Raw genomic sequence first — 27,886 nt, 5'->3', positions numbered from 1 at the left:
CTCTATTTCTAGACAATATGATTCTCTGTATTTGAAGACCCCCCCCAAAAAAACCCCCAAACTCTCCTAGAAAGCTTCTAGAACTTACAAATGAATTCAGCAAAGTAGCAGGGTATAAAATAGACACCAGTAAATCAATTGCATTACCATACACCAATGATATATCAACTAAAAGAGAATTCAGGAAAATTATCCTCTTCACAATAGCCTAAAAAAAAAGTACTTGGGAATCAATCTAGCAAAAGAGGTGAAAGAACCTATTATGAAAACTACAGAACACTAAGAAAATAAATTGAAAAAGACTTCAGAATTTGGAAAGATCTCTCATATTTTTGGATAAAAAGAATTAACATTGTCAAAATGGCCATATTCCCCAAAATGTTATATATATTTAATGCAATTTCTATTAAAATACCAACAATATTCTTCATAGAAATAAAAAAAAATCATGAAACTCATTTGGAAAATAGGCCCAGAATAGCCAAAGCAATCTTTACCAAGAAAAGTAAAGCAGGAGGTATAACAATACCAGATCCTTAAATTATATTACAGAGCTATAGTACAGACCACTTCGTTAGCAAAAACAGCATGGTATTGGCACCAAAACAGACATGAAGACTAATGGTATAGAATAAAAGAAACAGAGACAGACAAATATAAATACAGTTATCTCATACAAGACAAAAGGGCCGTAAATAAACATTGGAGAAAATATAGCCTCTTCAACAAATGGTACTAGAAAAATTTAAAATCCATAAGTAGCAAAATAAAATTAACCCTTATCTCATCCTGCATAAAATTCAATTCAAAGTGGATGAAGGACCTATGCATTAAAACAGAAGACTCCAAGCCTACTAAAAGAAAATGTAGGCCCAAATCTTCATCATGTTGCCTTAGGAAATGAATTCCTCAACAAGACTCCTAAAGTACAAGAAGTAAAATCAGGAATCATTAAATGGGATGGAATCAAACTATAAATCTTCACAGCATAGGAAACAATCAATAATGTGAAGAAAGCGCCTACAGAATGGGAGAAAAGCTTTGCTACTGCATCTCAGAGAGAACATTAATATCCAGGATACATAAAGAACTCAAAAAGTTAACACACACACACAGAAAAACAAATAACACAATCCATAAATGGGCAAAGGAATTAAACAAGCAGTTCACAGAAAAAGAAATATGATCAGTTAACAAATATATGAAAAAATGTTCAACATCACTAGCAATTAGAGAAATGTAAGTTAAAACTATACTGATTTAAACTAGTCCAGTCAGAATGGCAATTATAAAGAATAGACATAACAATAAATGTTGGCAAGGATGTGGAGAGAAAAGTACTCTCATATATTGCTGATGTGACTGGTGATTGGTGCAACAACTATGGAAAGGCAGTACTGACATTCCTTAGAAAACTTGAAATGTAACCATCACTTGATCCAGTTTTCCCACTCCTCAGCCTATACCCAAAGAACTTAATATCAGCATACTACAGTGACCAAGCCACTTCAATGTTTATAGAGCTCAATTTGCAATAGCTGAGCTATGGAACCAATGTAGGTCTTCAACAGATGAATGGATAAGGAAATGTGATATCACACACACACACAAATATTACTCAGCCATAAAGAATAATGAAATTATAATATTTGCTGTAAATGGATAGAACTGTACAATATCATGCTTAGTGAAATAAGCCAATCCTAAAAAAAACACAAAGGACAAATATTCTCTCTGATATGTGGATGCTAACCCACAAAAAGGGATGGTAGGGAGGGAAGAAGAAAAGTCTATTGGAATAGACAAAGGGGAATGAAGGGAAGGGAGTGGAAGGGGAATAGGATGGAAAGTAGAATTAATTGGACATAACTTCCCTAGCTTTGGATTTGAATACAAGACCAATATAACACTGCATCATATAAAAGCAAAAGAATAGAAGCATAGTTAGAACAAGTTATACTCCATGTGTTTATAATAGGCCACAACACATTTACTGTCAAGTGTAACTAAAAAGAACAAATAAGATTTAAAAAATTAAAAAACCTTTGGTTATAAACATTAATAAAAAGAAATTATATCAATTATATAATTCCTACCCCATTCAAGTTACTTTGCTTATTAATACAGTGGACAACATAGTAGATACCTGCTGTTGAATTCCTGATTTAGTTCATGGTTTTTATTGTTGGTATTATTGTTAAATCCTGACCCCACCATTCTATATGTGTGGCAATTAGTGTTAGGGATGTCAAAATAGACACTGGATATTTATCTTAAGGCTGTCTATCTTTTGCTAACATTATACTACTTCTAACTCCCCCTTCTCTAAGATGGGCTAGAAAGTGATTGGGACACTTTAAGCTCACAGGGTAGTGATCCTAGTATTGAGAGATTCATCTCAACCAAGCAGCAGTGAATCTCATGTCCCACACAATCTAACCCCACCTGAGTCTTATTATTACTCCAATTCAAATAATTGAGGCAACAAAAATCCCCAGACCACCAACAATAAAAAACCTTCAATGAAGAACAATTGAGAGGGACCTCAGGTCACATCCCTTGACCTCTATTCATATATCAAAAAGAGTGAGAAGTCCTAGAACAAATAAAATAATTGTACACAAAAGGACACACATAAAAATGAGGAAGGGGACACATTCTCAATTGAGGTGCAAGTCCAAGACTCCTGAAAACATGAGGAAACATATAAACAAATCTCTTCCCAAAATTAATTTTTTAATTTTTTTAAAAAATATTTTTAGATGTAGAAGGACACAATACCTTTATTGTTTATTTTTTTATATGGTGCTGAGGATAAAACCCATTGCGTCACACATGCCAGGCAAGCACTTTACCACTGAGCCACAACCCAGCCCCTCCCCAAAATTTATAATCATGGAACAAATGATCACACTGATACTGACATGAATAAAATCCTATAGAAAGGTTATTAAAATAACTGATTATTAAAAAGTTCAATGAACTAAAAGAAGATCTAAGGAATGAATTTGGAGAGCAAATCCAGAAGATGAAAGACCACTTCATTAAGAAAATAGAAACAGTGAAAATAACCCATTAGAAGTCCTAGAAATGAGAGACATGATCAATCAAATTAAAAATTCTCTTGAAAGCATAACTAAAAGATTAGGTTGCATAGAAAACAGAACTTTAGTCCTTGAAGAAAAGGTATATGAACCAGAAGACACAAAATGTTATAATGGAGAAAAATTATAAACACAATCAGAATATTCAAGAACCCTGTGACAACCTCAAGAGACCAAAGTGGAAAATCATTAGGATAGAAGAAAACATGGAGATGGAAGCTAAAGGCATTAAGAGAATCCTCAGTAAAATAGTTATAGAAAACCTTCCCATATTAGAATTGAGATAAACATTCACATACAGGAGGCACATAAGACCCCCAAATAGAACTAAGCAAATGACAACTTCTCATAATCAAAATGCCTAACATAGAAATTAAAGAAATAATACTAAAGGTTGCAAAAGACAAAAATTAAATCACAAGTAGAGGCAAACCATTATGGTTCACTTCTGCTTTTTAATTTCAGGTTCTAAAATCAAGGCAGTCTAGTATAAGATATTTCAAGCTTTGTAATAAAACAACTGCCATCCATGGTTACCATACTCAGCAAAACTCAGTTTCAAATTTGAGGCAGAAACAAAAACTTTACATAAAAAAATGGACTGAAAGAATTCATGACCACCAAGCCAGAAATATAAAGGACACTCAAAGATGAACTCCACAGAGAGACTCAGAAACAAATTCCAAAACTCTCAAATAGAGGAAGATCAAGGGTAATCTACTATATGAGAATCAAGACAGCAAAAGATCAAAACAACAGGAAACCATACATATTACTACTAACACTAAGTGTTAATGGTCTGAACTCCCTAATTAAGACATGGGTTAGCAGAATGGGTCAGAAAAAACAAGATCCAACTGTATGCTGCTGTGTACAAGAGACTCACCTTAAAAATAAAGACATGCACAGGCCAAAGGTAAAAGGGTAGAAAAAAATATTCCATTTAAACAGACTCCAAAACCAAGCAGGACTAGCAATTATCATATCCAACGAAGCAGATTTCAAGCAAAAAATTAATCGGAATAGACAGAGGGCTACTATATTCTGGTAAAGGGAACAGTCCAACAAGAAGATATAATGATAGTGAATATTTATGCCCCAAATGTCAGTGCACCCAATTACATCAAAAAAGTACTCCATGACATTAAACCTCATATAAAGCCCAACACAATAATATTGGGTTATCTTCAATACACCCTTATCAATAGACAGTTCATCAAAAAATAGAATCAATAGATATTTTCAACATAAATAATACCATAAATAAAATCAATCTAAGGGACATCTGAAAAATATTTCACCCCCAAACAGCTGAATTTATCTTCTTCTCAATGGTTCATGGTACTTTTTCTAAAATACACCATATTTCTAAACCACAAAGTAAATCTTAGCAAATACAAAAACATTGATAAAACACCATACATTCTACCAGATAATAATGAAATAAACTAGAAATCAGCAGCAAGAGAAATAATAGAAACTGCGCAAGCACATTGAGATTGAATAATAGTCTCTTAAATGAATAATGAATTGAAGAAGGAATGAGATTTCAAACAAGAAATTCTTATAAATGAACAACAACAGAGATGTAATATATCAAAATCTGAGATGGTATAACAGCAATTCTAAGAGGAAATTTTTAGCACTAAGTATCTACATAAAAAAATTTAAAATATCAAATAAATTAGCTTGTACTAAACATCAAAACATTAGGAAAAAAAGAACAAACTAATTCTACAATCATTAGATGACAGGAAATAATTAAGATTAGAGCTAAAATTAATGAAATTGAAAATAAAAAATATACAGATTAATGCAATGAAGAATTGGTTCTTTGAAAAGATGAATAAGATTGATTAACCATTAGGCAAACTAATCAAAAGAGAGAGAGAAAACACAAATCCATAAAATTAGCAATGACAAAGTAGATATCACCACAGGACCTTCAGAAATCCACAGGATCATTAAATTATTTTGAAAATTTATAATCCAATAAAGTGCAAAATCTAGAAGACATTGACAATTTTCTAGACCCATCTGTCCTGCTGAAATTTAACCAGGAAATTGTAGAAAATTTAAAAATACCAATATTAAGCAATGAAATTGAAATGGCAATAAAAACCTTTCCAAAAATGAAAAGCCCAGTACTAGATGGCTTGTCAGCTGAGTTCTACCAGACCTTTAAAGAAGAACTAATAATATCCTTTTAAAATTATTCCATAAAATTTTAAGGGAGGGAACACTCCCAATATATTCTATGAAGTCAATAGTTTTATCCAGATTTTTGTGTTACTGTGACTAAAGGATCTGACAAAAACAATTTTATAGGAGAAAAAGTTCATTTTGGTGTTCGTGGTTTCAGAGGTCTTAGTCCTTTTATGGTTGATTCCGAGATACAATATCATGACAGAAGAATGTGGGAGAGGTAAGAAGCTCAGGACTCTGTACCAGTAGGGAGGGAATAAGGGAGGGGGGAAGGGGAGGAGGGAAGGGTCTACTCACCATGACAAAATATAAATCTCAAAGGCACAACCCCACGAACCCACCTTCTCCAGCCACATTCTACTTGCCTGCAATTACCATCCAGTTAAGCCCTATCAAGAAGAGACTGATACACAGATTCAGAAACACAAAGGTCAAATGTTCTCTCTTATATGTAGAAATTAGAGAAAAAAATAAAGGAAAAGATAGAATATCATAAAGATATAGGGAAGATAAGTAGTGCAAATGAAGGAAATAGGCAGAGTGGAGGGATGGGAAAGAGGAGGCAATATGAGATGAATTCTTAAAAATAACATGTTATGTACATACATAAATGTATCACAGGGAACTTCATCTATATGCATAAATAGAATAAAACAACAATCAAAAATAAATAAATAGGTGAGTGAAAAAAAGTCTGGCAGAGTAGAGGACAGAGAACAGGGGAAGGGAGGGAGGAAAAATGGGTGGATCGAGAACTGAAATAGAATCCCATGCACACATGATTTTGTCAGGATGAATCCAACTATTATATATAACTATAAAGCCCTAATTTAAAAAATGCATGTATAGTGTAGAAGTTTAACAGTATGTCATAGAAACATGTAAAGGATATCCCTAAACAAATTTGGGAAGTGTGGTAGAAATAAAAGTGAGAGTTGAAGGTGGCCTGTAGAAGAGAGGTTCAAGGTACATTCAGAAATAAAATTGATCTGACTCAGTGTCTGGAAGAATAGGGTAAGGAGGACTCCCATGTTTTGGACATGACAACTAATCCCACGACATACAGACTGAGATAGGGACACAGTATTTTAGGAGCATATTTGAGGGGTTCAAAGATTGAGGGAAAAGATAATGAGTTTTATTTTAAATATGTTATAGTTCAGTTTTAAAATGACATACAATAGGAAGATAATATTTATATATGCTATGTACAGTATGTATATAATATATAATGTATATAATATGAACAGTATATATACATATATATGAATACAAACACACATGTATATACAATCGACAGCTATCTGTATTTAGCTCATGGTCCCTATCTGCTCTGCTGAAGGAAGGTGCTTATGAGGAGCAGGCTCTAGCAGATGATGTACGTGCAGCCCCAATATTTCCTTAGCCCTCACCATTCTTGCACAAACCAAGAGGGTCCTATTAGAAGTATCAGCAGATAATTAACCTTATGTATTCACTCATTTCTACATACTAGGCAGATCGGAGGTTTGGAGGGAAATTAATACTCCTGGAGCAAATATCAAACAATGAAGAATGGAAGTTGGAGCAAAAATAATTTTATGGTGGGATAACTCTGAAGTGTGTTCTGTATCATCCCCCAGAGTTTTCTAAGAGGATTAAGCCTTATTTGCACAAAATGATAAATAGCTTGACAATGCACCTTTCTCTACTTTCCTTCCTTTCTATTACTTCTTCACATTTCCCTTCTGTGTCCCAACATTTTCTGTGATTACTGCACACAAGGGGAATAGTTTTAAAACTTCTGCAGTCAAATTTTTGTCTCAGGGCTTGCTTTTAGGGGCGAGCTCAATCTTAGTCATAGGCATATTAAATTACACTGCACTTGGCAGGAGCACTCTTGATTACAAAATGATGCTCAAAATTCTTTAAGCAACACTTATATTATTTTTGTTGAGCTATAAAAATTGCAGTTTGCTATACCTGGAGATTTTAAAATAAGTTTTTTAAGAAAATTATCATATATGCATATCATGATTTCTTTCAACTTTTTAATTATTACTGATGTTCTGTTCAGAGTCTGCTCTATGCCTAGGAAACACAACTATCAGAACTTTACCAGTGTATGCATTTTATATGGCCTTATCCTAAACATTAGACTGTTAAATAATTATGTATAATTTATTTTTTTTAAATTAGGCTAAATTACATACTCATTAGTAGCTCTCATGTCTGATGATTATTTATCAAACCTTCCATAGTCACAATTTACAGGACGAACTACCTAGGTTCACATGCCAGCTTTGCTACTTACTACCTGTGTGACAATGAGTAAGTTATTTAACATTTATAAAATTAGCTTTCTCAGGTTGGGTAACATGGGAGCCAAAAATAAACAGCTTTCTTCATAATGTGTAAATAAGAATTAAATCAGGAGATGGTTCAAAGCACTAATGTCTGATAATAGTTAAGGGTATGGTAAATATGAACTGCTGTTATTTTTGCTAACATTGTTGTTGTTTTCACTGTTTTTCTTTTACCTGTCAAATTCAGGGGAAGCGGGAGAGACAGGAACAACATAAGGGAAAGTAAGAGACACTGAGGATTCAACAATGAATGCATTCCAAGTCTCTACCCCCAGGGTTCACAGACCAGTGGACAGATACACAAATTGATTAGAGTCAAAGGAGACAAGTGACATAATAGATGGCACCCAGGCAATGGGAGCCTGAAGGAAGTGTGACTAAGTTTGTCTGAAAGAATTAAGGAAGTCTTCATCTATGAGTCTGTAAGTTGAAAACAGATCATGTAAACTCTTGAAAGCGATTCTAAGGAATTTGGACATTAGCCTGCAGACAACATAAAATGTTTCAAATATTGTTAATCATGGGGAAGAGAAGACCGTGTTTACATAATCCTTTGATAGCCAGGCAGACGATGCACTGAAGAAGCACAGAGACTAGAAGCACAAAGGTAGAGATTGTAATAGTTTTGGCTCAAAATAATGACAGTGAGGATCTGATTTTTATTCTAAGGAAAGCTAGCCTCTTTCTAACAGTGGTTAATGTGATTGAATTATTTTCAGTCGCTCTGGCACCGAAGCTGCTCCAACAAAGATTGAATCCACTACTGACACAGGCATTGGATTTGAGAAGTTGTGATCCAGATGACCGATCCTCAGCAGAGGAAATATTGACACATATCCAGAGTTTTATTAAGAATCTGCACCTGTGCACTTTAGGTTTAATGTCAAGTCAGGCTGAGGATGGAAGTTTGTTCAATATAAAGATGATGTGTGAATAGGAAGCTGTGTTTAAGAACCAAGTGAAAGAAGTTGGGGAGTGTAGCTCAGTGGTCAAGACTTTGCATGACCACCATGAGGCTTTGGGCTCAAATCCCAGTTCTGCTAGGAAATTAAAACAACAACAACAACAAAAAAAAAAACCTAATCACAGTTTCTAAGTTTACAATGATAAATATGTACCACATTCACAAACACAAGAAAATTAGAACAGATTAAAACATTTGTTGCAGTATATTTATAAGATGTGTTAAAAAATGCCTTAATTATTGCATTTCAATTACTGTATTGCTTTCAAATCAACATTTACATAACTTTAACATGGAATTTAAGAATGGTTCAGAGATGAGGATATATCTGTTGAGCAACAATTTACATAAATGGATAGAAAATTCATTCTTCAAATTATAAATGTACCAGAAAGACAAAAAGATAGTTGAAATTTTTCAAAACTTTACTTGAGAGAAATGATAGTGTGAAGGCATTTAAAAAGCTGACAAAAATATCAATTGGTGTACAAACATTCTGCTAAATCTTTCTCAGTCACGCAAATAATCTTCAATAGCAAATATCTCATATTGTTATGTTTTACCAATCAGAATACACAAATGTGTTTTTTGATATTCCATATTGGCATTTGCTCAAGTGAGAGATTTTAAAAACCATGATTAATGTAACAGCATTGTTTACTTTAAAACATATTTAGCATTCCTTTCATGGCCAAACAAGTTTGCATATTATTTCATTGATTTAACACAAAAAAGTACTCATTCAATAATAGAAAGATCTCAAAATAAATTTCAATTGCAATTAAATAGATGAAAAATTACCCAATGTTAGTAATTTATATTTTTTTCTAAAAGAGATATCCACACAACAATGTTGTCAACTTGTGCTCCCCATCATCACGTAAACATTCTTTTTCATTGTGTAGGAATGTATATTTAGTTTGGGCAACAATGTTTAAAAAAAAAATTCAAACTCTGGTATTATAGCTTTTGAGAAAAAATGTTTAGATGGGAGTATTTGCATATTTCAATCTTTAGAATGCCTTGTTTACTTATCCAAAGTATAGTTTTATGTATTTTGTTGCTGTTTTGCTTTGTTTTGTTTTCTCTCCACTTATATAAGTATCAGTCACAGTGTTATGGTGTGGAAAAAATATCACTCCAAATCCCAATGGCTTCAGATAATAAATCCTCTCTTTCTTGCTTCTCTTTCCTGTCCAATACTGACGGAAGTAAGGTTGCTGCTCATTGTGGTTAGTTTAGTTATAATAGCTTACATCTTGAATGTTGGCAATCATGCCAGATGTAATAGAACACTGATGCAGCTTGAGCTAGTAACTAAATGGTCTAGTTCTGAAGTGACATATTGCTTTCCTCTTATAGCTTGTTGGTCAGGACTAGTCACACAGCACAAATCCCTGGGATGTACAATCGTCTATGGTTTATGAGGAACACAATCAGAAACATTTGACAAAAATGCTAATAAACACAACCATCTTAGTCTTTTGCCTTCAATCAAGGTAAAAACAACAAGAGCAAAAAAGAAAAAAAAATTAAATTATTTGTTAGATCATATTTAAGAAATATTTCAATTTCTTTGTAGACAAAATTTGTTAATATTTAGGGTTCCACATCTATGAAAGTATAATAATGGCAAATTTTAGGCTACAACCACTTTTAGGAAATTGTCTAGTGTAATTCCTTAATTCATTGGTCATTGAAACCTTAGAATTTTAATATTTAACATAAATTATTTTGCAATTGTATTTACAAAGCATTGTACTGGGTGAATAAGTGGTTCAACGAGGAGGAGCTATTCCTTATCTAAGGAAAATATAATTTTTCAAAAATATTTATAGCTCACACAGGAATGGACAACAGCAATAAATGAGAATCTAACATATTTCACTTTTTATTATAATTGGCCTATTTTTCTTTATAGCAATCAAGAATATAAATACTATATTAAGGAAGAGTAGGCAATTCCTTTATTAGTTCAAATATTTTTAATGAAATGTATATTCTATCCTATTATTCTTTAATTCTACATATTCTATATGTTCAATATATGCTATTGAAACATATATTTGAAAATAAATACTTCAACACTATGAAGAAACATTTCTCACAAAAACTCTAAAAAACTATCATTTGAAAACAGACTCTGACAATTGACTATCTCACACTGTAACAAAATACTTGAGATGATGAACTTAAAAAAGAGGAAAAGTTTCTTTTTGCTCTTAAGTGCAGAGATTTTATTCCATTGTTGTGTGACCCTGTTGCTTTGGGCCTTTGTGGCACAGTACACCTTGGTGGAAGGTCATGGTGGCGTAAGCTGCTTATATCAAGCCAGCACAGGAACAAGGAGAGAGAAAGGAAGGGCCGTTCCCAATATGTCTTTTAAAGGGTGTGCCTCAGTTGACCTATTTGTCTTCCACTAGACTCCACTAGGTATTCAATCCCCTCCCAACAATGCCATAGGCTGGTGACCAAGCTTTTAACACATAGATCTTCGGGGACACTTACCCAAACTATTGCAGACCCTAAGAACCACTAACATTCACCACTAGGGGAGTAAAACAAGCATTCATATCTGGTGTACTCTCTTTCCTATATTAGTTTTGAATATTTTAATACAAATTTACATTTTTTTCTTATTTCTATCTAGTATAATATCTATTATTTAAAATTACCATTGTGACTTTCTCTTAACCAGATGGAGTCAGAGCAGTGATATTTACTTTTTAATTAGATCCTACCAAACCTAATTTTTAAATACGAAATAATGATTTTCAAGAAATGGAATGTCAAACAACAAATACCGTGATCCTTCAGAAACAGGAAATAATTTTCTCTGCTTGCTCTGTAGCCTGAGGTTCCAGCATGAGGAGTTAAGAGAAGCAGATGCAAAACCAAATGATGGTCCTAGGGTGAGAAAATGGAGCCAAGAGTCTGGGGAGACCAAGGTGTTTGGAGTCCACAGGATAAGTACTCTAAAAGAGGGAGCTGAACAGAGAACTTAGGGGATCTGCAGAGCAGAGTCTTCCTCAAGTCTTTGGCTGGGTACTGATCAGTGCAAATATGTGAAGCTACTATCCTTACCTGAGGAGTGAAGCATCACTAAGGATTAGAGGGAAAAAGTACCTGTGATTTATAGAAGGCACCAAATAATTCTCATGGGGGACTGAGTGTGGAAAAGGTTGAAATCTTTGTCTCATTAGGGTGGTGAATTAGCAGTGGACTAAATGCAGCACTGGTAGCACATAACATAACTTAAAAGCAAGACCTGGTAGTATCAATCTGTTTCCAAACAACGTCAATGCATCGCAGAACAAAACTCAATAGTACTTAAAGCAACCAAAGCTTTGGCACTTTATAAAGTAAAATCACAATGTTAGGTAGCAAACAATTGTCAGCTATACATTTCAAAACTCATTTTAAGTGGCTAGCTTTTAAGAGCTCCAAAAGCCATACTTATAGAAGCCAACTTTTCAGAAAGTAAAATTTAAGTTTAGTATTTAAAATCACCCTATTTAGAGGCCTCAAAATTAAATGAATTCATGTCTTTCTGCTTCCATTTAAAGCAATATGAGGGAGGGAAAGAAAAAAATATTTTCCATTTATATGATTTGACTCATATATATATTCTTTATATTCATTGGTAGTCATATTGGCATCTTAACCATATAGTGTATTATTCACCATACTTTTCCAGAAAGAATAATCTGAAAAAATAGAGATAGTATGCTTTTAAAGATATCTTAATTATGTTAGCATCTTTAGATTAAAATGAGTTTATACACACACTTTATATATAACACATATACTTTATGTAACATATGACACATCTACCTTAAATAATAAGTGAAACATGGAACATTTTTCAAATAATGCTAAATATGTTAAAATATCATGGCATAACTATTATGATAAATAGGGAGTTATGTTCCAGGATTCCACATTATAAGTGGTTGTCTTTGTACCATTTTGGAATAATCAAGGGAATTTCTTGAAGTAGTGATAAAAAGAATAGTCAGTTTCAGTCAGTTTCATTAGAGTATACATGAGAGGGTTGCCAATTCAAAATATGATCATTAGATTCACTTCATGGTTAGGGCAAAAAATAGTATCTTAGATTCATTTAAATTTAGCAACTTTAGATAGACTATATATTAATTATTTAAGTAGTTAATGTGCTGCCTCCTAGTCTATCAAAAAGCTTTGTATAGTGGCTTTATTAATACTTGACAGTTCAGGTCGTTGAATTCTGTGAAATTCAGGTTACTAAACAAGATTACCAGAATAGCTAATAATATTATAGTTAGCATGTCAGATTTCTGTCACTGTGACAAAAAAAAAAAAAAAACTGAGATAGACAACTTGAAAGGAGGAAATGTTTATTTTGGCTCAGCTTCAGAGGCTTCAGTCCACAGCCTTGTCTCTGTTCCTTTGGGCTTGTGGTGTCACAGTACATCATGGAAGAAGTGCCTGGTGAAGAAGGTACTCTCTCATGGCAGCCAGGAAGCAAAGAGAGCAGGTGGGGGGGGGAAGGGTCAGAGTCCCAATACATCATTCAAGGGCAAACCCCAATGACCTTACCTCCTTTTAATAAGAGCCACCTCCTAAAGGTTTCTACCATATCAAGTAGTGCCATATCAAGTGACCAAGCCTTTAAGATGTGGACCTTTGTGGAAGTTTTGAGATCCAAAAGATAATAATTAGAAAACTAAGTTTTTTAAAAATCTTTATAAAGGGATCAGACATGTTCAGAAAATTGAAGAAACTTCCTTATTTTCTTTTAATCTTTTGTCATTGTGTGATTTCTTGAAAAAAAAAGTCATTGGAGTTCAGCTACAGTTCTCTGTGCCCCATTCTCAATAGTAGTAGAATAAAATGTCAACGTGGCAGCTGGTTAGTGATGATTATATTATAGAGTATATCTGTATAAGTCATTTCCATGTACCAATTTACATAGTAATTGTTTAATGTCAGTCAATGTATTCAATTTTCAATGGATGCTTTTTAGTCATTCAGTTTTTCTGTTCTAATCATGCTGTGTCAGTTGGGTTTGATAAAGCAGTGATAACTTGTAATATATTTTGCTTTTGACAAATCTAAAATATTAGTCTGGTCTGCCAAGTATATGTGAATGTATTTGAATAAGGGGTCATTACTATTTCTTTCTTTATTCACCCATTTTTCCACTTATTCATTTATTTGGTCACCAATTTTATAAGAATATGTTAAGTGTATTAAAATGTTATATGATTAACATTTAGATAGACTATGATATTTTATTTCTATATTATAGAATAAAAGAATGTGTTATGTTCATGAAGCTATATGTTCATACAGGGTCGTAGAGGCATAATCTATATGGGAAAAGCAAAGGAGACCAGAGAGAGGCAAGGATCAGAATATGGAGGTTGGTGTTGGTGTTATCTAAACTGTTACCTCTTTGTGCAACAGGAAGAATTTTAAATATTTTAAGTAGGAAGTTGTAGTGTTCTGCATTATTTTTTAAGAGTCACTATAACTCATTCTACTGAATATGTTTCAGAAGAGCAAGAATAAGTGCATGAGGTCCAATTATGAGGCTATGCAAAGATTCTAATTAATAATAGTAATAGACATAGTTGAGATTAGGAGAAGTGGATGGATACCTGAGGTATTTTGGCAGTGCACATTAGAAAGAGAATTAATATACCTTGTTGGGGAAGATAGAAAAGGACAGGGAATGGTTTAGATATGAGGTATCCCTTAAAAGCTTCTGTTAATGCAGGAATATTCAGAGGTTAAATGATTGGACTGTGAGAGCTATCACATAATCAGCCTATGTTAAATTGTATGGACTGACTGGGTGGTAACTGTAGGTAGGTGGGGTATGGCTGGAGGAGGTGGGTTCTGGGGGTGTGCTCTGGAGGGGTTGTTCTTCCCGAAGCTCTTTCTTCTCTTTCTCTACTTCCTGACCTTGCCATGAACTGAGCAGCTTTTTACCTTTGGGCTCTTTTGCCAATAAGCATTGCCTCATCTTGGGCCCAGAGCAATGGAGTTGGCCATCAATAAACTGAGAACCCTGAAACTCTGAGCGTCAAATAAACTTTCCTTCCTTTAAATTAGTCTTGCCAGGTGTTTTGGTCACAGAAATGAAAACAGCTAAGAAAGAAGGTAAATATAAAGAAGAAACTATAGTCATTACTGAGCTATATCACTTTTATATATTGCATCAGAAATAGAGGACCCATTTTGCAAAGGAGACTGAAAAGGCATGGGAAGAGAAAGCAAGAGAGATTTCATTGCTTGAAACAGAGACAAGAATGCCTAAGAATGAAAGAAGAGCCAAAGGTGTCCAACAATTCTGGAAATCTTTACAAATAAAAAGCTGTAAATTGCATGTGACCTTGGCAATGTAGAAGTCATTAGTAATTTTGGTAAGAAAAAATTAAGTAGTATCTTAAGTCAAACGAGGACTGTTGTAGAAAGACTGGATATAGATACATAGATAATAGATATCAGCATCTATATGCTTTAGTCAGCTTTTTGCTGCTGTGACTAAAGGATCTGACCAGCACAACTGTAAGGGAGGAAATGTTTATTTGAGGGCTCACAGCTTCAGAGGTCTTAGTCCAGAGAAGGTTGGCTCCATTCCTCAGAGCTCAGGGGGAGGCAGAAGTATATCATGGAGGAAGAGTGTGGCAGAGGGAACAGCTCACATCATAGTGATCTTGAAGCCCAGAGAGAGAATTCTGCTTCAGATACAAAATATATGCCCCATAGCCATGCCCCCAATTAATGATATCCTCCAGCCACACATCTGTCTCTAGTCACCAGTCAGTTAATCCCATCAGGGATTAATTAATTCACTGATTGGGTTAAGACACTCACTATTCAATCGTTTCTCCTCTGAACCTTAATGCATTGTCTCACACATGAGCTTTAGGAGGATACCTCATATCCAGACCATAACACTGTATATATAAAACCTGTTATCTATAATATAGATATAATTTTGATATAGATATTATGTATATCCATATTGTACCAATATCTATAAAGACTCTGGGGCTGTTAGCTGGAGAGAAAGATAGGATCAAGGGTATTTTTACAGATGTGAAAGCACTAATTCTGCTATCGTATATGATTAAATTTAAGAGAGAATTTTTTTTTTAATTTTAAGATATGCTATTAACAACTAATGTCTCTATTTCCTCAGAGAGTATTAAATAATCCTTTTATATTTGGTGTTTCCAATTTTTTCTAAATATTATGTTCATAATACTGAGATACTTAAATAATACTTCAAAAATAATAGGCACTTATCACAATATAACAGTTATAAACTCTAGAAATTAATATTTATCATATTGACTCAGATGATAAGTCCTACCAGAGGAATTAATTGCTTGATTTAGTGCACATAAAGAAGTACAGTAAAAACTATTTGACTAAAAGCAAATTCACAGTAATCCATCTTTTCTAAAAGAGCTTTATTGAGATAGGATTTACATATCATTTAAAGTGTACAGTTCAGTATTTTTGGTGTATTCACAGATGTTAGTAATCACCACTGCAATCAATTTTAGAATATATTTGTCAATTCAAAAATAAATTTTGTACTGTAGTTACAATTCCTTTTTCCTCCATCACCTCACAGCCCTACCTAATCATAGTGTGCTTTGTTTTTCTCTAGATTGGCCTGTGCTGGACACTTTTGTGAGTGTTGCATACAACTATTTATTATATGGAATTTTGTGACTGGCTTTTTCACCTTGTATAGTGTTTCCAGGGTTTGCGTTATGCCAAGATGTAGAACTTGAATTTTATTCCTTTTTATAACAATAATATTCCATTGTCTGGAACTGCTTGAGCTACACCACTCATCACTTCGTGGCCATTTGGGCGGGTTCTTTCTGTAAACTATTATAAATGACACTAGATGACATTCTAGCAGTTTCTAAAACAATTTAATACTGAGATTATGACACAGAACTTCTACTTCCAGGAAAATACCCAAGAGATGACCACATATGTTCACACAAAACTGCAAGAATATTTCTAACAAGGTTTCTAAACCATTGTACATTTTACCAACAATGCATGAGGGTTCTGATTTCTCTACATTCTCCCAACCATTTGTTATTCCCGACTTTTTGGTTCTAGCCATCCCAGTGGCTGTAAAGCAGTATTTATTTTGTTTGGATTTGTACTTCCCTAATGACTAATGATGGTAAGCATTTTTTATTTGCTTTTGGCTATGTATAAATCTTCCTCAGAAACATGTGTATTCAAATCATTTGTCCATATTTTAATTGGCTTAATTGTCTTATTATTATAGAATTGAAAATGTTCTTTCCAAACTCTAGATACAAGTCTCTTATAATATATGTGATTTACAAATATTATCTCTGATTCTGTGGTCTGCCTTTTCAGTTTTTGACAGTATACTTTGTCTTATACATTTTATAATTTTGTTGAAGTCCTGTTGATTTATTTTTTTTCTTTTGTTGCTTGTACTATTTATCAAATCAGATCCTTTGTGAAAGAAATCCTTCGACAAATAAAAAGCCCTGAAGATTTACCTCTATCTTTTAAGAATTCTGGCTTTTAGATTTAGGTCACATCAGTTTGATTATCATTGCTTTGTAACAAATTTAAAAGCATGAAGGGTTTAGATTCCTACTTTATGGCCCTTTTTCAGGATTGTTTGGCTTCCCTTGACCCTTACATTTCCAAATGAATTATAGAATCTGCTTTTCAGTTTCTATAAGGAAGTCAGTTGAGATACTGAGAGAGATTTTACTGAACAGATAAATCAGTTTGGAGTATGTTGTCATCTAAACAATGTTAAATACTCTAATCCATGAACATGGGCTGTGTTTCCAATTTTTCAATACCTTTAAACATCTTTTAGTTTACATAGTGTAAGTTTATCCTTTTTTGTTGTTGTTGCTCATTTTACTCCTATTTTAATCATTTTGACTTTATGGTGAATAGAGTTGTTTTCTTAATGTCAGTTCCAATTGTTCAGAAAAAAGTACATAAAAATGGTTTATTTTTGTATTGTATATTGGCTTTTCATCCTGCCATCTTGCTGACTTTATTTAAATTTATTTATTAGTGCTAATAGATTTTGGGGACTTCCTTAGGAATTTCTATATAAGAGATTATGTCACCTCCCAATAGAGAGTTTTAATTTTTCTTCCAGTTTTGGTGTCATTTACTTATTTTTCCTGCCTAATTTTCTGGATTTGATTATAGAATATAGTATATTCTATATTCAATAGAAGCAGTGAGAGTAGACATTATTTGAACTCCCCATAATCTTTTTCTAAGTCTGATGCTCACTATGGGTATTTGATAGATGTCATTTGTTGAACTCAGGAAGATCCTTTTACTCTTTTTGTTTTTTTTTTCTTGATATGAGGGATTGAACTCAGGGGCATTCCACCACAGAGCCACATCCCCAGCCCTATTTTGTGTTTTATTTAGAGACTGGATCTCACTGAGTTGCTTAGTGCCTTTCTGTTGCTGAGGTTGGCTTCGAATTCACAGTCTGCTGTCTTAACCTCCTGAAACACTGAGATTACGGGCATGTGCCACTGTGCTGGCTCCTTTTATTCTTAGTATGTGAAATGCTTTTGTTGAAAAAGGGTTTTATATTTTTAATGAAATGATTTTTTTCTTCATCGTTTGAGATAATCATGATTTTTATTATATTAATAAGATTTATTATAGTAATGGATTTCAGATATTGAATCCACCTTACAATTTCTGGGAGTAATTTTATATGTTGCTAGATTTGGTTTGCTAGTATTTTGAAGATTTTGGCATGCATATTCATATACACATTGGTCTGCAGTTTTATTGAGATCTATTTGCCTTGTTTTAGTATCTGAATACTACTAGTCTTGTAATATTAATTGGGAAGTCTACCCTGTTATTTATTGAATTATGTCCCTCTAAATTCATTTGTTGAAGAGCTTAACCTCCAATGTGACTGTATCTGGAATAAGGAAACATTTAAGATTAAAAAGTCTAAGGTCATGATCCTCTAGGATCAGTCCTTATAAGAACAGACACCAAAGATCTTTCTCTGTATATATCAGAGAAAATATTCAGCATTTGTTTTTTGGGAATTGGCTAACTTCATTTAATATCTTCTCTAACTCCATCCATTTACCTGCAAATGCCATGATTTTATTCTCTGTTATTGCTGAGTAATATTCCATTGTGTATATATTCCACATTTGTTTTAATCCATTCATCTACTGAAGGCACCTAGGTTGGTTCCACAGTTTAGCTATTGTGAATTGTGCTGCTATAAACATTGATGTGGCAGTGTCCCTGTAGTATGCTGTTTTTAAGTCTTTCAGTTATAGATCAAGGAGAGGGACAGCTGGGTCAAATGATGGTTCCATTCCAGATTTTGCAAGAAATCTCCATACTGCTTTCCATATTGGCTGCACCAATTTGCAGCCCCACCAGCAGTGCATCCTAATCCTCACCAAAACTTATTGTTGTTTGTATTCATGATAGCTGCCATTCTGACTAGAATGTTTTCTCTAATATAAGGAGAATGTTTCATAGTAGGGTAAGGAGAGGGAGCATGGGAGGAATAGACAAACTCTAGATAGGGCAAAGGGGTGGGATGGGAAGGGAGGGGGCATGGGGTTAGAAATGATGGTGGAATGTGATGGACATCATTATCCAAAGTAACATGTATGAGGACATGAATTGATGTAAACATACTATCTATACAACCAGAGATATGAAAAATTGTGCTCTACATGTGTATTATGAATTGTAATGCATTCCGCTGTCATATATAAATTTTAAAAAGAGTTTTCTCTCTCTCTTTCTGTATCTCTTTCTCTCTATGCTATTTGAGAACACAATAATAAAGTGGAAGACAGGAGCAAAGCCCTCACTAGACAGCAACTCCATTGGCACTTTGATAGTAAGACTGTTAGTTTCTGGAAGTTTGTGAAAGTAAATCTCTGTTGTGTAAGTCACTCAAGTCTATGATATTTGGCTATGTCTCTCAGAACCAACCAAAACAACTCCTTCTATATTTTGGAAGAGTTTATTAAAAAAAATCAAAATTCGTATTAATTCTCCTGTCAAAATTTGGAAGCATTGGTGATGAAATTGTCTGGACCCTGGTTTTTCTTTATATGTTGTGTTTTTTTGTTTTGTTTTACTTTTTTTAAAAAAATTCATATTAATCTCCAATTATAATTCTATTCAGTTTCTTTTTAATTTCTATTGGGCATGTTTTAGATGTTTATGGCCTTGAGGAAATTCTTCCATTTCATATACTTATTTGCATTATTGGCCTACTATTTTTTTATTTTAATAAATTGAAGTACAATCATCTGTTGGGTGAATATTTGAGAATAAAATTAATAGTTTTAAAATGTGTATCTTTAAATATTAAAATCAAGAATCTTCTTTTCTTGTGTGTGTGGTCATGGGGATTGAACACAAAGGTACTTTATCAGTGAACTACACCCCTAGCACTTTTTATTTCATTTTGAGACAGTGTCTTGCTACGTTGCCAGACTGGCCTTCAATTTGTGATCCTCCTGTTTCAGCCTCCTCATGTGCTAGAGTTACAGGTATGCTTCATTATGCCAGGTGAAATCAAGAATCTTTATAAATGAGACATATGTATTTAAATTTTAAGTGATTTCTGCAGGAATATGATCAGATGCACATGGATAATTCAACCAATTCTGCATAATGATTAAGTTTAAGAGTATATCAGGAATGACGGTATGTAATCCTTGTGATCTGGGAGGCTGAGGCAGGAAGATCGCAAGTTTGAAGTCAATTTAAATCTGGGTAATTTAGAGAGATCATATCTCAAAATTTAAAAATAAGTGGGGGTGCTGGGGATATAGCTCAGTGGTGAAGCACACCTGGGTTCAATTCCTAGTACTAGGAAAAAAATTAGTAATATGTGTACTTACTCTTTTAGATTGAGTGAACAATGAGTTCAGACTGTTCTTTGGCTACAAACACTTTATTAACACTGTTCACCACCACAGTCTTACCTCTAATGATTTCTATAATAATATTTAAAATTACATGGCTCACTGGTTTAGAAAAGAAGCCTAGTCATTCTCTTTGAAATGGCAGAATTTTCTCAAAGACTCAGTTTATTATTATACATAAGCTTTAATCTTAATCACTGCCTCTTTTTTTTCAGTAAACTTCTGTGCCTAGGAATAAAATTAAGAAGTGAATTTAAAATTACTCTTGCTAGATTAACTTATACTGCAGGATGTATCATTACATCCAATTTTCATTTTATTTTCTTTTTAAAAAATTGAAGATATAAATCTACTTCTCAAACTTATGCTAACTTTATCTTTATTTAACTCTTAGTACAAGGTTGCAAAAGCTACAGTTTGGAATTCATATGATTGTGAAGAAGGTGGTTTTATTTCTAGAAAGTTTCCTTTATTTTTCGCCTGCGCACATTATTAGCATTGCCACTCTTTTAGACCCTTGTGCTTATCCTTATTACATGTTTTAAGGAATCGGCTTTACAATCTGTCATTCACTCCAAAGCTAAATGTCTGACAACTCTTAAACTGTTATCTCTCCTAGGAGGATTTTCATTTCAGCAGCCATAAATCTTTAACTTAAAGGGATAAAAAAAACTCTTCCACCTCTTGCAGGCTTTGTTATAAGATAGGGGTGCGTGTAAATTTCTGTTGTCACTTCATCGTGCATTTGTGTCTTGATTCTTAGAAATGCATTTATAAACTAATATTGTTTATAGGAATAGTGCATAAGTCCAGCTTTCCTCAAATAATGAAGGTATTCTCTTAAATCACTGTTTCAAAGGATGGCTTTTGGTTTTCCTGACCATCTTACCTCCAGTCTGCTACTAGGGTTTGTTTTGTCTTTTCTCAGTCATGTCTAGATATACCCTAGGCTCTAATATAATTTGACTTAAAGGATTCCTGTTCCATTCTCCCTTTTGGTGGCAATCGTCACACCTGATTGGAGTGTGTGAACAGTCATTTTAGTTTATTTTGTTTCTGAATTCATTTGCAAAACTTGCTTAATGAGACACTTAATCAACTTCACAAGCATATCATAATAAAAATGTGAAAGGAAAGCAGTCAATGCCACTCATATTTTTAATGTAGCTTTTGAAATTTGAGAAATAGAAAAAATTATCCTTACACATTTTTGGATGGTTAAACTCAAGCATTTCTGGGAATAGCCTCTCGCGTTAAATAGCCAACCGTCAAAAAAACTAAATCATAATTTTCTATCTCACGGGAAGTTAAAATAAATATCATTTTAAGGACCTTTGTTAAATCTTGGCTAAAAGAAATTGAATGCATAATTATTACTTCTAATACACCAAAATTGTCTCATAAATTGACTAATGAAATTAAAGACAATTAAATTTTAGAACTAGAATACACTTGGTTTTCTTATATTCCATAGGGAAGAATGTGAAGAAAGTTTGCATCCCCATTTAGTGAAGTAGGTAAAAAATAATTTAAAATTATGAACTATGTTGTTCAGCATCACAATGTGAATCACCAGGGACTTAACTTTTTTAGAATTCACATTCTTTCTGGTATGCATGCATATTTAAAATATAAGTCACTGAAAGTAAAATACTTACTCAAAAGTCTGAGTATGTTGAGAAATTATCTTTCCTTTTGTATATGAAGCAAGTATTAAGCTCTATTTATCAAGGGAATGGACACTTTTTCTAGATAGATGTTCCCATGTGTCTGGACAGATACTAGATATGTCCATCTTCTCAGACATTCTTTCAGGAAAAGGAAAGAGATGAGATCCATAAATTTCGTGTACAGAGCTTACAATGCTTAGCTCAGCAAGTCCTTCATTCTTCTTCTTTGGGACATGTTTGCCTAGAGAGATTAGATTGAGAGTTGCCTATATGTTGTCCAACAGGACTCTGACTTCAAGACTGACTGTATCTCCTTCTGAAGTTTGATATTAGATATGATACTCGGACCACATCTAATCCATGCTCACCAACAAGACCTCAATAATGAAAGTAATATTTTAATACCAAGTTATTTCTGGGACAATTTCTCACTTGGTTTTGAAATTGTGCATGGATTAGACTTGTGATAAACTAGTTTGATATAACTGGAACACTACTGAAAGTGATCATAGAATATAAGACGTTGTAAAAAAATCGTCCTGTGTTTTTACAAGACATAAGATATCATAGTTTTCTCTTAACATTCAGACTCCATTTATTGTCAAAGTCATGAAGCTAAAATTTTTCCTATCTAGGGAATATCAGTGTTGTGGAAAAGAAATGATAAAAAAGGAAAAGCTAGAACATAGAGAAAGACTTAAAATTTGAAAATATTGTAGCTTCTTAGCCTCCTTAGAAATGAATACTAAGATATGTATATATGTATTTATTTATATGTGTGTGTGTTTAGATAAACATATATACTTTAATAATAGCAAAAAACAAACACAAAAGATCAATGAAGTCCATATTGAGGATGTGTTTACCTGGGTCCTATGCAAAACCTCCCTTAACTCTAATATAAGTGGCTTTTCTGTCTCTCTTTATTTTTTGAGAGAGAGAGAGAGAGAGAGAGAGAGAGAGAAAGAGAGAGAGAGAGAGAGAGAGAGAGAGAGAGAGAGAGATTTTTAATATTTATTTTTCAGTTTTTGGTGTACACAACATCTTTATTTTTATGTGGTGCTGAGGATTGAACCCAGGGCCCCGTGCATGCCAGGCGAATGCGTTACCGCTGGAGCCACATCTCCAGCCCCATCTTCTGTCCCTTAATCTTTTTCTTATTTTGTCTTTTCTTAGATGTAAATTCGTCTTATACTTATTAGTTATATCATGTTTTGAAAGGTACTTATTATAACTACTGATGAGTTTGTTCATATCTAGGAAATAACATTTGCTCAAATAATTATCATTTTATTTTATTCTTGTCTTATTAACAATACATTTATGTTTAAGTTTATTGGTGTTTCTTTTCTTTGTAGGCCATTTCTACATAGTATTTTAATTTTCCTATTTTCTGTGTACTTTTATTGATTTCTTACACCTCCCATCTTAAGTTGGAAGATAAATGAGATGTCCTACAGTTTACACAGCATATATTTGACATCTGAGATAGGCGAACAAGTACAATCAGTATTCAGGTGAGAATAAAAAACAAAATATGGTAAAATGAAGCCAGGCCAGCAGGATATCCACTGACTGGATATTTTCCACCAAAATTTACTCAAACAAAAATTTGTATCAGCATTGCATGAAATAAAATATGTACATAAAATGTTCTAGGACAAATTCCAGGCACTGGGGATATAAACACGAATTGGCAAAAACATAAAAGAGTACATATTTAAAATATGTAGAGAATATCTTCCAAAACATGCAAAAGTCAACCAAAAATATAGAGTGAGTATGGAAAAAGGGATGAAAATTTTGACAATACTAAAGCATGGATGATGTGAAAATTTAAATAATATGCAATATAGGGAGACGCTAAAAAAGTTGTAAAAAATGAAAATATAAGAGAAAAGCTTGAAATTTATTATAGGATTTAAGTAAGATGTATCAGATTATTGCTGGCCTGAGTTCATTGTACTTTCCTTCATATATTGCTCCTCCTTTTGGAAATGTATTACTTACATTACTTATTTCATTACTTATGAAATTACAGCAACATAAGTAGGGTAGTTCATTTCTATACCAGTGAACAAGAAAGGAGTAGGAAAAATAAAAGAACAATGCCTTGTGGACTGTGATTTGTAAAATAACTTGTTCTGAATATTCTTCACAATGAACTAGAATGAACACTAAGCATAGAAAAATACCTATTGTTATGGTTTGGATGTAGGTGTTCCCCAAAAGCTCATATGCAAGACAATGCAAGAAAGTTTAGAAGTAAGAGTTGGGCTGTGAGAGTTTTAACCTAATCAGTGCATTAATCTTCAATAGTAACTTAAGGCAAGTAGGAGAGACCAGGGGAAGTGGGTCCCTGGGAGTGTGCCTTTGGAGTATATATTTAGTCCTTGTTGAGCAGAGCTGTTTTTTCTGCTTCCTGTGCAAATTTCTGAGCTGCTTTCCTCTGCTGCACATGTCTACCATGACATTCTGCCTTACCTCAGACCCCAAGAAATGGAGTTGGTGATCTACAAATTGAGACCTCTGAAACTGTGAGCCCCCAAATAAACTTTTCCTCCTTTAAAATTGTTCTTGTTTAGTCTTTTGGTCACAGTAGCAAAATAGTTGACTACAACATCTAAAATCATGGATTTTTTTTTTTAACTAAATGTGAGAATCTGAACAGGTGCAGAATACTTGAATATACAAAGAAAATTATCAATAGTATAGGTCAGTGGCATAAATACTATGATTATAGGTATTTGAGCAAAGATCATATTAAACAAAATTGCAGGATACTATTTATCTGATATCTTCCATTGTAAAATACTAGAGCCAAGAAAAAGGAGCTCTTCCCTCCTGTCACTCTGAACCTACAGTTTGAATTGGATGAATGCAAATGCCGTCTCTTAGAACTGCTATGTTCTCAAATCACCCAAAGTTTGCATTCTCTTTTATAGATTGCATCAATATAAACAAGCTGTATTCAATGATCTGCAATGTAAGCTAAGTTGATAATCCTGAAATATGTGTTCAGTTCATTTTGCATTCCCATAACAACTTACACAGAGCTCCATGTTTATTAGAGTGAAATGTAGCTGCATTTTGAGAAGCACAGATAAAGGCAAAAGCATAGGACTTTTAAACAGTACCATCCATGTAAGACTTTTTAGCTGTTGGTCTCCTGCAGGTGGGACATTGACAACATTCGAAGTAACATCAGACTCTTCTTCCTGCATTGCTTAGAGTTAGATCCTGTACAAACCAAGGTAAGCCATCATTCCTGCTTATTCCTTAACACTTTCCTGACATTGAACTCTAAGCCTCTATTTTGGGGTGTGTGTGTGTGTGTGTGTGTGTGTGTGTGTGTGTGTGTCTGTGTGTACATGTGCATACACTTTATTTTCTTTTTTGGTATCATTTTACTACATGATTATTTGTTCTATTAGATATCAGCTTCAGTAACTAAGTAATAACGTGGCCTAACACAGATTTTTTAACCATGTTGTTCTTCCTTAGTGTTTACAATAATGTTTCCTTCATAGTCTAAACTTCATGACTATAGTGAAAATTTCAAAATATTTTTCTTTTCATTTGGCCATTTTTTGCACATAGTCTTAAAATATATTTTTTTCTTAAAAGGTGATAGCTACACTAAAATATACTCTGTGAGAAGAGTGGGAATATCAGCCTTCTTTTGACTTCAGTGATTTTTCTGCCCTGTTTTCACCTGCAATCCTTTCCAGTTGAATACACATTAAAAGATTGGAAATGTGGGGGTGGAAAGGGGTGGATAGAGTTATTCTCTGAGCATATTAATTATGCCAACAATGCCATTTAATGCATTTTTGATGGTGTGCAATTAGGTATTAAAATTTCTCATAACTAGAAATGTTCTCGGTCAGTGGGAATTACTGTAGATAATTTCAGGTAACTTGGGAATAATTTGGCTGGCTAAAAGGCTTAGACCAATATATAAAGCCTCCAGTTTAGGGAAAAATTGATTTGTTCTTCACATTAATCCTCTGCTTAACTATATTGAGGAATGCAAATTCACGTAAAACCTGAGGAGAAAACCAATAATTCTTATATATTTTCAAATTAATTTATGAAGACACACTATAACAATAAGAAAAAGGTCCCCCAAACCACAATTCACTGAATTTTATCTAATGGATTAATTATCATTGCCCCCGAATAAGACTTTTATTTATTTTACATTACTATTTTAATTTAGATTCCTAAACTTTATTTTCATTAGTTTCTATGATTTTGTTTTCTCCGATTTTTCCCCCCACACTAGTATTTCCATAAGGAGATTGAGGTAGGGGTTAGGTTAAAATATTAGTGTTGTTGGATGGATTTATTAAATAAGCCTGGCAAAAAACATCCCAAATTCCACTCATATTCCATGTTCTTTGTACCCTTTTGGCCTTGTTTAAGCTATCAGGGAAAACCACAGTGGATTAGAACAGAAAGTAGACCAAGCCATTTAGAGGAACATAGGGGTGATTGGAGAGAAAATAAATTTCGGTAACTATGTACTATTATTATTTTCATTTACACTAGGAAATTTACCTATGATCCCATAAAAACTGAACTCATTGTTAATTAGCAAGCCACAAGGAGTTCACAGTGTCAGCAAATTAAATATGTGATTGTTACTTCTGAATTATGAATGCATTCATTTTAAGCTTTTTTTTAATGTAAGAATCACAATAATGACATTAAATATGGCTGGATGTGAATGGAGTCACAGGAGGTTTGTGTCTATAGTTAGCATTGATAGTACTAACCACCAGCAAAGGATGTTTACCTCATAATCTACATGATCATGGGTGAAGAGTACAGGTAATATCTTAAAACACTTCATTTTAAATGGAGATTATTTAGTCAATGAAAATGTATATTGGTTGGTAGTAATTCTCCTGAAAATTTGAAGGTTATTCTAATTTAAATGCAACATATTTGATTATGAAATACAATTCTTTCTTTCTTTGTTTTCTTTCCTTTTTTTTTTTTTTTTTTTGGTGGTGCTGTGGAGTGAACCCAGGGCCTTGTACGTGCTAGGCAAGCACTCTACCAACTGAGCTATATCAAAATTATTTATAAAAATTATCAGGGCAAAATTTTTGATGACACATATCACAGTTATACACATTACAAACAACAGAAAACAATACAAACAAACAAACCAAAGACACCACATGCTGGATGTGCCCATACTCACTTAGCATGGCGAATATCTGGCAGGGATCTCTCTAGGGCAATGTTGTTGCTGACAAAAATATTGAAACCATTTTCCCTGTATGCCGAGTCATCATGGTCCTCTTCAGTAAGGGGGTAAGGCTTCCCATGTTCACCTTTCCCTAAAAGGAAAAACCAGATGGGATTTTTCAAGCAGTGTTAACCTTCTTGTGATGGCTCCCAAATATTACAAATCTTAAAACCTTTTTTTTATTTAACTTTTGATTTGCAAACATAATATTTGTTTCTAGTAACTAGAATTCATTATTTTGTTGTTGGGAAATGTAGTTTGTATGTCAGGGATCCCTATAAAGCAAAATGAGAAATATCCTTTTTAACATTTTGATTCTGTCTTAATGAAATTCATTAATACTGACAACCAATGTCA

General features: G+C 33.4%; 1 protein-coding gene across 1 annotated transcript in view; it reads right to left on the bottom strand.

The window, feature by feature from the left end:
- Positions 1 to 27,886, bottom strand: part of Galntl6 (polypeptide N-acetylgalactosaminyltransferase like 6) — a 1,056,167-nt gene that overhangs the window by 604,298 nt on the left and 423,983 nt on the right. Inside the window, exon 4 of the mRNA XM_005325506.3 lies at positions 27,482 to 27,620. Within this exon, the coding sequence (XP_005325563.1) occupies positions 27,482 to 27,620 (139 nt within the window). The remainder of the gene's footprint in view (positions 1 to 27,481; positions 27,621 to 27,886) is intronic.

The sequence above is a fragment of the Ictidomys tridecemlineatus genome, chromosome 14 (genome assembly GCF_052094955.1).
Source record: "Ictidomys tridecemlineatus isolate mIctTri1 chromosome 14, mIctTri1.hap1, whole genome shotgun sequence".
NCBI lineage: Eukaryota > Metazoa > Chordata > Mammalia > Rodentia > Sciuridae > Ictidomys > Ictidomys tridecemlineatus.
Note: the sequence above shows the minus strand (reverse complement) of the source record. Positions and strands in the feature narration are given on the sequence as shown.